General features: G+C 39.8%; 1 protein-coding gene across 15 annotated transcripts in view; it reads left to right on the plus strand.

Moving 5' to 3' along the window:
- PHLDB2 (pleckstrin homology like domain family B member 2) overlaps window positions 1-12,314 on the plus strand; it is a 235,000-nt gene that overhangs the window by 161,560 nt on the left and 61,126 nt on the right. For 14 of the 15 annotated variants that reach the window (XM_053663054.1, XM_053663055.1, XM_053663056.1 and 11 more), the window contains 3 exons: window positions 947-1,330; window positions 6,541-6,684; window positions 7,904-8,041. In XM_053663054.1, coding sequence (XP_053519029.1) covers window positions 947-1,330; window positions 6,541-6,684; window positions 7,904-8,041 — 666 coding nt within the window. The remainder of the gene's footprint in view (window positions 1-946; window positions 1,331-6,540; window positions 6,685-7,903; window positions 8,042-12,314) is intronic. The other variant, XM_053663063.1, reaches the window with a different exon arrangement.

Genomic DNA, 12,314 nt, shown 5'->3' on the forward strand with positions numbered 1-12,314 from the left:
ATGTTGAGATTCCCCAACCCAAACAGTGCTATCTAGGCTTCTGATAAGCATTTCATCGATTATATCCTGTTGTTCACAAATATACAGTAAATTTACTTAGAGTCCAGAATCATATTTATCTGTTTGTTTTGCATGGGGAGTTTGGCGAGTGGCAGTTAGTGCTACCAGTATAGACATTACTGGCCTATATATTGATTATTTTAAAAACAAATGAATTATCATCTTATTTTCCAGACAAATAAATCAAAGGTTTGATGATCTCAGAATGTGAAACACATTGATGTCTTTCTGTGATGATGTAAAATTTTCTTTATTTTTATGCAACATTTCCACCTTATCATTTGAATTATGTGAGAAATTGGTGGAAAATACCTTTACATGGTGGAAAGACATAAAAAACGTTTTGAAAACTTTGGAGCATTTCAAGAAAATAAATGAAGACCTACTTAATGCCTTTTAAATTAAAAAATTCTTAAAGTCACATTTTTCTTTTTGTATGTCTAACAGGAGAATGATAATTCTATGAGAAGTTAGAGGATTGTTTTTAAGGGCAGATATTAAATCCGCAGTGGTGGAAGAGTTAGGTTTTGTTGAAGGTAGGTAGGTACAGGGAGAGAAGTGCAAGTGAAGAGCTTAAAAAATGGAAATTAAAAAAAAAACAAACCTTTCAAGTGTTTAGATAATTGATAAAGCAAGAAAAGGCTTACTGAGTGCTGCTCCAGGCTAGGATCAGCACTGGGATACACAGATAAAGGGGGCAGCCCAGAAGTGAGTTTGGGAGGGAAATCAGACAGTTAGCCTGTGTGTCATCTGGATCCTTAAATGCATCCATCAGAGACTGTGGGCTTATGTGTGGGATGAAATCACCAGTGGTCCCAGCCTCTTCAGTCTTTCTATTTGGAGTTGTCTCTGTTCTCACTGACCTCCCCTCCCCTCTGTGTTTTAGGAGAGACAGCGTCTGGAGACGATCCTCAGCCTTTGTGCTGAATACTCAAAGCCTGACAGTTGCTTGTCCACTGGCACCACGGTGGCGGACGTACAGAAAATCAATAAGGAGCTTGAGAAGCTGCAGCTCTCTGATGAGGAGTCTGTGTTTGAAGAAGCCCTGGTGAGCCCCGATGTCAGATACAGGTGCCACCAGAAAGGCTCTGGCCAGGATGCAGACTTGGCAGCCTTCGGGAGCCTCAGTCAGAGCAGTGCCAGCTTCCTTTCCCCCAGGAGCGCCGTGAATGAGGAGCTGCTCAGGGACCTCACCAGGACTCCCCCACCACCCCCCTCTGCTTTTCTGAAAGCTTCCAACGAGTCCACTTACTTAAGTATCCTACCAAAGGTAAAGGAGGCAGAGCACAAAGACTGGGATTGAGGGCCTAGGACAATGCATCTGCATTGGCCTAGAGACTATAGACACTTTATGATGCTTGCTTTCCAAAATGTTTTCAGTGAAGCTTCCATTGAAGAGGTCATCAGCAAAGGTGTAGTGTTTACTATAAAGTAATAAATTTGCACTGCAAATAAGTAGCAGTTCAGGAAAGTAGAAAGAAAGTTTTCTCTTCATTTTGTCCTATCTTAGTTGTCTCCTAAGAGATAAACACAGTTAAAGTATTTTGCATGGTTTCCTAATATTTCTATGCATATACAGCCAAATCATAGGCATAGATACACACGCATGCACACACATGCACACACACATAGTGGTCTTCATTCTTTCCCTCCCTAAATGTCCTGAGCATCTTAGCACATTAGTATACACAGCTTTACCTCAGTCATTTCAATGGTTGACTAGTGTTCTGTTTGGAAATGCAATCTAAGTTGTTCCTAGTTTTTGGTTAATAAAATCTACACACAGCAAATATTCTAGGATATAGGCAAATGTTATCTGTAGGATAACTTACTAAAAGTGGAATTATTATTATAGAGTGAATATTATTTATTTTAATGAATAGTTCTAAATTATACTCTCAGAAGAGTTACACTTTCACTAAAGTTTATTTCATGATAACATCTTATTCTTCATACACTTGCTAAGGCTGTGTATTATCAAAAACTTTCAGTTCGCTAAGTTAGTAGGTGTTTTAATTAGCTTGTTTTAATACACATAAAAATAGCCATCTTTTCATATTTAGTTGTTAATTTGTATTTTGACACAATTATTCATGATCTTCACCCATTTTTTGAAAATGTCTTGTTTTTATTGAGTTATAACTATTTATGGTAATGACATTAGTCTTTTATTATGAGTAGTAACTTTGACTTTTTACATTCTTTGCGACATTTTTTGAAGTATAAAAGTTTAATATGTTATCATAATTATTATTTATCTTCTGGTTGTTTGCTGACTTCAAAATATCTCCCAAATTTAAGGAATTTTAAAATGGAGTTCAAAGAAAATCATTTGGTGTTTTTTTTTCACACAGGTTAAGAATTTTTTCCCTGTAAGATTTTAAAAAATTCCTTACCTGTTTTTGTAGAAAAGATTTAAGAATGCTTATAATAAAAGATATTAAAAGATCAATATTTTATTACAATAAAATTAGAACACCAAGATAGTAAATAACAAGGAAAAGCAGATCCTGGAGAAGCCAATACCATAATCACAAGAATTTATTTATTTAAGGATAAATAAGACTAATTAATTAATGTATTTAAGTAACTCTGACCGTGAAGTGCAACTCTGAGATTCTTGGTGGTCATGGCCCAAGAACCAAAAATAAACAGATACATCAGGTGTATTTTTGTTATAAGAGAAGGACCACATACTGATTGTTTAAGAGAAAGACATGCTAAATTCCGGAAGTAATTTATCACATGGAATACTATTCAGGAAAGTTCATGTGTTTGTTTTCATTTTTTTTTTGTTTGACTGAAATAAGATTTTTCTTGTTAAAAAAAAGTTTGAATATTCCTGGTCAGAAGTCCTTACCCACCTTGAGTTCTCCAGTTGCATACGCCAAGACCATGACACTCTAGACTGTTCATCCCTTCTTTCTCCTAATGACCACATTTGCTTTACTCCGTGGAGTTGTCTCAGTACAACGGAACCCTGAAGAGAACAGGTGTCTCTACTGCTAGAATGATGCAAATGTTAGAAACTAGGATCTGGGAGGAAGATCAAGAGTTGTTGGTGTTCAGGCAGAGTAAATGAGCCATCATTTGACAATCTGACCTGTTGTCATCAGATGTCGTGTTTTCTCAGAAATCCTTGCCCCCTTTTTATCTTAAGTCCTTTCACATTTCTTCCTTCATGGACAGCTGCGAGTCTTGTCAGGGTGGTAAGTTGTGTGCTCTCTCTAAGGACTGTCTTTTTGAAGACAGGTTTCCTCCTGAAGAGGGCTGTGACAAGAAGGCTGCTGGTATGGAAATGAGCAGATCGTGACAGATGTTTTTCACTGCTCGAACGTGCTTGTGCTTTTGTGGAATAGGAGGCCTCTGGAGCTTGGCGCAGCATCTCTGTGCACGAGAAGGAAGACTGCCTCCTTGAGAGACAGGAAACATCAGGAGCTCCTCTGCTTACCACGCAGCAGTTTAACAGAATGTGAGGGAGACGGTCATGGGAGCCCGGGAATACATTTTCCTTTATTAACACACATTAATGTTGCCTGTTGGGAATTGAACCCACAACCCCATAGTGTATGAGACAATGCCCCAACCAACTGAACCATCCAGCCCGGGCTTGCTTATTACTCTTTGAAGACAGACATATATTGTCTCAAGCCAGGAGGTAGAAGAATCTTTTTAAAAAGTCCTGGCCATTAGTTTTAGATGCCCTTCCTCTTTGAGTAATCTGCTCACTGAATTATTAACAAAGTACAGCATTTGTTATTCATCAAGCTAAGGTTCAATGAAGAAAGGAATGTGAAAAACATTCTAATCTGATTTTGATAAAACAAAGATTTTAGTGATATTTAGGAAACTGTAGATCTACCATGCTGGAACTTGGTTTACTTAAAGATGCAGATGACCTTTGAAATATGCTAATTTTAATTAGCTTTTGTCAACATAACTACCACCACCTGAGGTGAAAGTTAGGAGTAGCTCACTCTTCTCCATTTCTTTCGTACTTTTATTGAGATATAATTAACATACCACACCTTGAAAGTTTAAGGTATACAGTAAATGACCTCACTTGCATATATTGCAAAATGATGACCACAATAAATTTTGTAAATGTTCATCACCTCATCTAGTTACTAAAAATTTTTTCTTTGTTATGAGAATTTTTCACTCTTCTGAGCAATTCTTTTGACAGGGGACGGCCCTCACCCTTGCAGCCTCTGCTGGTTGCGGAGGTTTTTAAGAAGAGGTCTACAAAAAGGAGGCTGAGGCAAAGTGTGTTCCTTTTCTCTCTCCCCTTTCTCTGTGTGTATCAAGTTACCTCCAAATGGCATATTTAGGGTGCATATCCATGTGTAATGGCTTATTAAAACATGTCACTCTCATTGGAATCCTATCCAGTACAATTTTTTTAAATCCCAGAGGGATTAAATTGAAAGCTTTCTCTTTCACCATAAAACTGAAGATACTCAGTGGACACCACACCATGGCTCTCTATTGATTTTCTTAATTTGGATAAAAATGAGATAACTATATCCTCACCACATTGTATTATTACAAACCAGACTTTTAGAATACTTTTTTGGACACACTGTTTTTTATAAATAATACTAAAAACCAGTCACTTCCTAGATGATATTTATTGTTATAAACAACCTCTCAAGTTGTTTTTCATTAAGTATATCTATTGTGATCAATTTTCTTGGAACTTTGAATTATATAGATATTTATAATCACTGCTATTACCTATTTTTATAGTTTTTCAGGTTGTTCAGTTTTTTGTTTTCTCTTGCCACATGCCTTCCACCTGTGGGAGAGATATTTTTAAAACATGTTGGAAGTTGAAATCTAATATGAAACGTTGACCCAACAGGATACTGGCCTTCTTGAGGCTTTCCTGCTAGGATTAGTCATCGGTGATTTCGGATGCCAGTCACTGTCACCGGCATTCCTCGGGCCTGCAGCAGGCACCTTAGTATTAGGACAATGAGCTTCATTGTGATCAAAAGGGCACAGATGTTTTATTAGTCAATAAGGTTCAGATTTTAGGTGGCGAGTATGAAGCCAAATGTCCAAGTTTGGAAGGTCTACACACCCTTGTTCCAATCAACCTGAGATACTTGTGACTTCTCAGTCATGTAGTCTCCTTCAGTGGGTAAAGAATAAAGAACACAACCCCATGCCTGTCTCCTTAAAGCTATTTTCAGGATTGTTAAAGTAAGTGAACTTAGTGAGGTACAATACATCTTAATGGTTGCTCTGATTAATTTGAATATTTTTTTTAATGATTAGTGAATTATCTTCAATAACTTATCTGAGCTGCTGCTTTTAATTTCTAATTGGGAAATTGTGGAACCACTGACTTTACTGATACAAAAAAAAAAAGAGGATTTTTTAAAAAAGGAGGAATATAACTTAAAAATACCAGTATTCCTTGACATACAGAAAGACTGGTCTCTGCCTGGTGATATACAAGATAATTAACCTGAAATTCTTAAAAGAAGAGGCTATTTGCAATTCACCATATTCTCTTCTTAAAATGACAAGCTGTTGTATTTTGGCTATGTGTGTGATCAGTATTCCTTTTCACCCTGGGCATCTGTCATAACTGTCCAGGAGTAAAAATATGCCCTCTCTCACTTAATTTCTTTCTTGACTTTCTCATTTCTCACTGAGGAACTCAATTTTTCATGAAATCATTTTATGAATGATGGCCAGTGTCCCGTCTCACGTCACTAAAGGCCACTGGCCTAGTTAATGCCTTAAACATTATGTAGGAAAAAAGTCCTATAGGTTGTAAGTAGTATGATAACACAAAAAGTGAAACGTGAATTGACTTAATATCGAGTCTAGTTTTAAATCATTTGGAGAGGGGGTCACAGAAGTAATTAAGCCTGTTTTGTCCTAATTATTAACTTTGTGGAACATTTCTGTGAACCTGGGCCAGGTGTGATGTGTCCTTGCCTTCCCCCACCTTGTGTTGGAAAGAAAGTCAATAAGTGTGAAAGCCCATATGCAGATAACCTTAGCACTGGGACCCGGTAGCATGGTAGAGATTCTGGAGACTGTTGCAGGTGTACTCACAAGGAGACGGGAGGGATGTGGAGTTTGCAGTGAAAGGCCCAGGCAGGCCCAAGAGATACCTGAGGAATATGCCCCGGTCTCGTCTGGATTCTGCATCTCTGCTGTGCCCCGCTGTGTGTGTAACCTTAGAGAAGTCACTGCAATCTCTGTGGACCACAGTTTCCTCATCCGTATAACTTCTTAGTTATTTCAGCTTTAAAAAGATATGAATTCATAAATTTAAGTTGTGTACTATGAGCTGAGTGTTTCTGTGGGAAAATGCAGAGTCCCTACTAAACCATCAAGGATGCTTTTAGACTCCAAATAGGCATGGAGATGGAAACATTAGACCTGGGGCTGGTTTGTGAATTGGGGAATTCTGGGATTGAAGTGTGAGTATCTCTTTTCTGCCTTGATTAACTACAGACGCCAGAGGGTATAAATGAGGAACAAAAGATTCAGGAGTTGGCTGCCATGGAAGAGGCCCGGATAGCAATCCTGAACAACCTCGAGGAACTTGAACAAAAAATCAAAGATATAAATGACCAGATGGATGAATCTTCCCGAGAGGTATAAGCCATGAGTTCACTTTTTACCAACTCCCTGTTTTGTTTTGTTTTTTAGCTTAAAAATATTGCTGCCCATTAGGGTCTAGGCATTGGAAACAGAATACATTGTTTGTTCAGTAGGTACATATGTGAGATAAAACTGCCTTCTTTTTACATCTCATTTTCCTTTTTTTTTAATAAGAAAGAGACATTCAGCCATTTTATGTGCTTTATGTATAAACTGCCTTTGTTGTAACTAGTACAGCAGGTTCTCAAATAACGTTTTGTTCAACTTCATTTCATTCTAACGTTAATGAGATACTGTAGGAACTTTTGTTTATATCAACTAGCCTATGGTAAATTGGGTTTCATTAAACATCATTTTGCCACAATTCTAAGAACCTACTGATGATGTTAAGTGAGGACTTGCTGTATATGCTTTCTGACTTGCTAGGAAATCTGAGCTGAGGTAACGTGAATTTAGGCATTTAAGCAGAAATCCAACAAATATTTTCTGAGCGTGCTTACTATGAATTGGATGTCATGTTGGTCGTATAGTGGATTTACATATGAATTGAACATAGACCTAGCTTTCTAGAGGTTTGCAAACCAGGGAGGAGACAGACACAGACAGACTATAATTCTGGTTACAGAATTAATAACCATAACTGAAGGGAGGGGCAACTTCTACATTACCTCCATGGAATGACACAAAGCAAATAATTCTGCCCAGGCAGGATCTGCGTGTCTGTACTCCCAGATGATGCAGACAGCACCATATGTGGCAGGGGGCTGCTCACCTGTCAGCCTGTGCAGAAACCCTGCAAGCCCCTCCTGCTGGCATCGCTAAGGAATGCAGTGCTTGCATGCTGGGCTGAGTGTAATTTTTACTTCCCATGCTCTAGGCACAAACAAAGAAAGACGTGGTGGTTCCCCAGAGGGTTCATGCTTGAGCCTCAGTCTAAGCAAATAGGCAAAATATTCTTGAGAAATAAGCAGAAAGGGGATCATCACAGAAAAATGAAATAACTAGTTCTCTCATATTCTAGGCTCTCCAGCTTTCTTCTGTAGGACTCCTGAGCCTCACTCGGGCTCTCTGAAATGGTCTGTAGGCCCCACAGTCTGGCTGATTCAGTAGTTACTTTCTGAAATCTATAGCTGTTAAAAATGCACCTCTAAAGTAAGTAGCTAAGAATTGACCTGAATGTGAAACACCTCTGGGCTTTGTTTTGTGTCCTCAGTTGGATATGGAATGTGCTCTTCTGGATGGAGAGCAGAAATCTGAAACAACCGAACTGATGAAAGAGAAGGAAATTTTGGACCATCTAAACCGGAAGATAGCAGAACTGGAAAAGAACATCGTTGGTGAAAAGACCAAGGTAAAAGAAAATTCTGTTTGAACGCAATTTTTATGGGCAAAAGGGTGGTCCCATTTTGTTGGATCTAAATGTTGTATGAATTGCCATGGTTTTGGATTTCTGTGTCCCGCTCCCGGAGATGGTGGCACTAGAGAAAAATCTTAAGAGGAGGTAAGTCGTCACCAACTAAGAACTGTCAGGTTCCGAGTAGTTGACGCTGAGAGAGTACAGCTGGTGTAATTCCAAGCTGATATTCGTGGCAGCATTTTCTACCTAAGATGAGTGAACTGTTTTTTTCATCAGCCTTTCTGCTCTTCTAATTCCACTGTGTTTTTTTTAAAGAATTAACTTTAGCTTACTGAACTTCTTTACCACTGGGGCCCTGGAGAAATGGCTTAAGCATATGCAGATATGGTCGCAGCATTTCTTTTCATTTTTTCTGTTTATTAGAAAAGATGAATGGGAGCCATTCATCTCACCTGCCTTGCCTTGCCACGGTCTTCAATGCAAGTGCACTGCTCTTTGGAAAACCCATTGCCGTTTTCCCGAGATCCTCCCACACTGCCCAGTAAACTCTGTCTCTGAAACAGTTGACACTCACCTTGGAAAATGTCTTGTTTATGCATTTGAGGCCATGACCCGAATGGTAGCTGATATCTACTAGGGAAAGTATGAAACATTACTTGTAGTTTTTAGAATCTGGGGTGGTAGTTGTGTTTTCTGTTTGTCTGCTTTTGTTTATTTTCTCTGGGAAATATTTTGATTAGTTTCTTCTCACGTTCTGAATTAGTTACAGCTGAACTAAACCTACACCAAGAATTAAAATTCCAGTTTGGGGAAGAAAAAGGAAAATGAACTTTAACACATTTTTCCTTGTTCTTCATGTTCTCCACTAAGTAGAGAAAAAGAAAAACAGTGTTCAGTTTGAGTAAGTTCTACTGGTAATATGTGGAAGGATTTCTGTTGAATGTGGATTCCTTTTTATAGGTCCTTCTTTGTTTGAGACCAATAAATAAGGGCATTTGATCTTGGTGCCAGAAAATGAGCTCAAAAAGATATTGTCAGAAATTGAAGTCAGATTAAAAGCTACACATCAATATCTTGGCTTCCTGCTTGTCAAGATTAAACTGCACAGCTTTTTCATATTAAATTTTATGTATGTTCCGTCTAGCCCCAGACTTTGAATTAACAAAGAGCCCATTTGGGTAATAGGTATATTTTTCTTTAACAGCTCAAAACCAAGTCAAAGCGTTGATTGTCTAGTTCTGCAGTATGGGAAGGTTATGCTTTTCAAAGGTTCTGTACCGAGACAGCAAAAAACTTTTGTGGGAGGCCTCAGATGTCTTTGTTTTGGGATTGCTAGCATTTTATGGTTTATGTCATTCCAGAGAACTTGTGGGGCATAGGAACTGGTACCATGTCCCCAGGGAACCTTTCTGCCTTCCCCATTTATGTAGTTATTTATCTCTGTATAGCCCACGCATGGCATGGCTGACAAATTCTATTTGGTTGTCATTAGCATCAGATTCTACACAAAAGTGAAGTAGGCAGGGTCAACGCTGAATCCCACTTCCCAGGGAGAGTTGTGTTATGTTCTCAGACCTATAGTAATGTGGAATACCAGGAACGTGGGCAGGAACATCATCCTTCCTGTGATTGTTTCTGTGGCTGGAGAGAGGCTCTGCATAGAAGAGGGGACACTGGGGGCCTGAAGTGTACGATCAGCTCACGCAGCTGTGAGGGGATTAGTTGGTCTTGGATGATGGGATTATTGTCTGTCATCACGTGATGTGAAGAATGGCAGAAACTGGCTTTGGGTGAGAGATGCCAGAGGAGGTCGAGAGACGTGAAGACTGACTGGGCTAGATGATGTTACTGCACATTCTTGACAACCGAACTCGAATAGAGACTCAAGTGTTGCTTGGTGGCATTACTGTATTTCTCAAACTTACTCTACCATTTTATGGCATGGCGATTTTATACCTTCTCTTTGTTCAAACGTTTGGTCCCCATTCCTCCCACCGGCTTTGAGATGGATCTCACTACCCACTTCACTGAGAAGTTAGAAGCATCCCATCTCTTCACAGCCTAAGGAAGCTTCTTTTTTTCCCCCCAAAGACCAAGGCCTGTGGACACTCCGTGGGCCTCATGCCATGTGCCATCTCAACATCTTTAGTCTTTTGTCCCTCTTCCCCCACCTTCTTCCTCTTTACTGGATCTTTACTGTCAAAATGCCAACATTATTATTTGGAAAACAAACTTTCTACCAGCTGCTCCCTTATTTCACTTCTCTTCATCATAGCCAAACTTTTCAGTTTTCTTAGCACTCTGTGTGTTGCCCTTCTCCGCTCCCACTTAACCGTTCCCCTCATTCCAGTAGGCTGGGCTCCCACACGTCAGATTTGTTCCTGCTGAGACTGCTAAAGACCGAGGTGTTGCCCAGCCTGTGGGTGCTTCTCAGTCCTCTTAGGATTAGATTCCTGAGGGGCATTCGAGACAGGGGACAACTTTCCCTCAGCACTTCCCCTGCCCTGCACCCCTTTGCCTCCACATACCACACTCTTCTGGTTTTCCTTTTTTCTCTCTTACCTGTCTTTCTGAGTTCTCTACCTCAGTCCTCTTTGCTTGTGCCTCCATCTCTATCTAACCATTTATTAGGAGTGTTTGTCTCTGATCTGAACCCTTTTTTCTTGTGTCTTCACATTCTTTTATGGCCATGCTTCCCAATGCTGGTGACTGTCTCATGTTTGTCTTTAGCCTACCGCCCTTCCTGAACTCTGACTCATGTCCTGTGGTCTACCTGACATCTCCGCTCAAATATTTCACAGGTATTGCCAACTAAACGCCCCATCACTGAACTCTCAATCTTATCCTTCCCCTTGCCTTCCATATCCTGCCCCTTCCAATTCTGCTCTTCCTCCAGTTTGCCCAGTCCAGCAGATGGCACCTGTGTCCACCTAGATCCTTGACACTTCTTTCTTCATCACTCCACGTCCAGTTGATTGTGAAAACATTTCTCAGTTACTTCGGCTTCTCTCATCTCCACCAACAGTACTTTCTTCTCATCTTCAAAGTACCCTCTTCAGTCCCATTTCCAGCTGCTTTCTTTCAGGCCATTCTTTTCACAGCCGTCAGGGTGATTTTGTTTAAAAAATAGAAATTAGATCACATCACTCTGGTTCGTGTTCCAGATTTATATAAAATTGTATTTTATATAAATAAAATATTTATATATTTTACACACTTCCTCCTTCCTCACACCTCTCTCATGGTGGTATTCTATTCTATCCATTTGTTTAGAGCTCTGTTCTCTTACCCCACCGCCACCGAAGGTCCCTAGTGGATCGGTTTGTTCTGCCTGGAACGCCCTTCATCATAGTCCAAGCCCATCGTTTCTACCATTCAGGCCTCAGGTTTAGCATTCGTTTTTCTGCGAAGTCCTTCCAAGCCTGTCTAGTTCACACTATGTTTTCCCTATTGTTCTTTTAGTCCTTTTATGAATCATATATGATAATTTACATTTTTCTGGGCTTGTTAGATATTTATATCCTTCTGCAGCCTGTGAAACAGAGGAAGGTAGCATTACCCACTGTTTTCTGAGCTTGCCCTGGGTGCCAGCGTAGCACCCAGTATTCTTTGAGAATTGAGCATGGATCTCCTGCTAGCAACAAGTCTAGGCTGGGCCTTACCACAAGCACTCAGCCAAACACCTGCCCAACAGCTAAGCAGCCAAGTGTCTGGACAGCTGGGCCGGTCTGCTCAGCTGCACATGCCAGTGAGCTTGTAACCACGCTGCCAGTCGAGCCAGAGCGTAAGACAGAAGGAGGAAGTAGCCTTTGCTCTTTTGGATTCTCATTTCCTTTTCCATACACCTGTTGCTGCTGTCAGATATAAACTGTGGAATGAGAAAACCAACACCTGAAAAGATATCCCTGTTGGGCAAGTTCTGATTCAGATGCCGATAGCACATCCTGTAGGCCCAGCTCTAGTTTGTCTGGAGGCAAGGCCTCCATAGGAAGAAGGTTTAATAACACCTCAGAGTTCAAATCCTGGTGTGAAGTCATTGACGTCATTCCTTGGCTCTGAAGACCAGTCTTTAGCATTATTTCCTTTAACTGAGTTGAGAACTATCATTCTATCTGATATATTTAGTGTAAGTTAATATATATTAGAGATGATTATTTATTATATGTTACCACATAAAATATAAACTATAGACATAGTTATATATACAACATAAAACAGACAATGTGTTATGTATTTATTGAACATTTTCGCAGTAGCTCCCTGGACT

The sequence above is a fragment of the Artibeus jamaicensis genome, unplaced genomic scaffold (assembly GCF_021234435.1).
Source record: "Artibeus jamaicensis isolate MK-2021 breed Jamaican fruit bat unplaced genomic scaffold, CSHL_Jam_final contig_3126, whole genome shotgun sequence".
Classification (NCBI taxonomy): domain Eukaryota; kingdom Metazoa; phylum Chordata; class Mammalia; order Chiroptera; family Phyllostomidae; genus Artibeus; species Artibeus jamaicensis.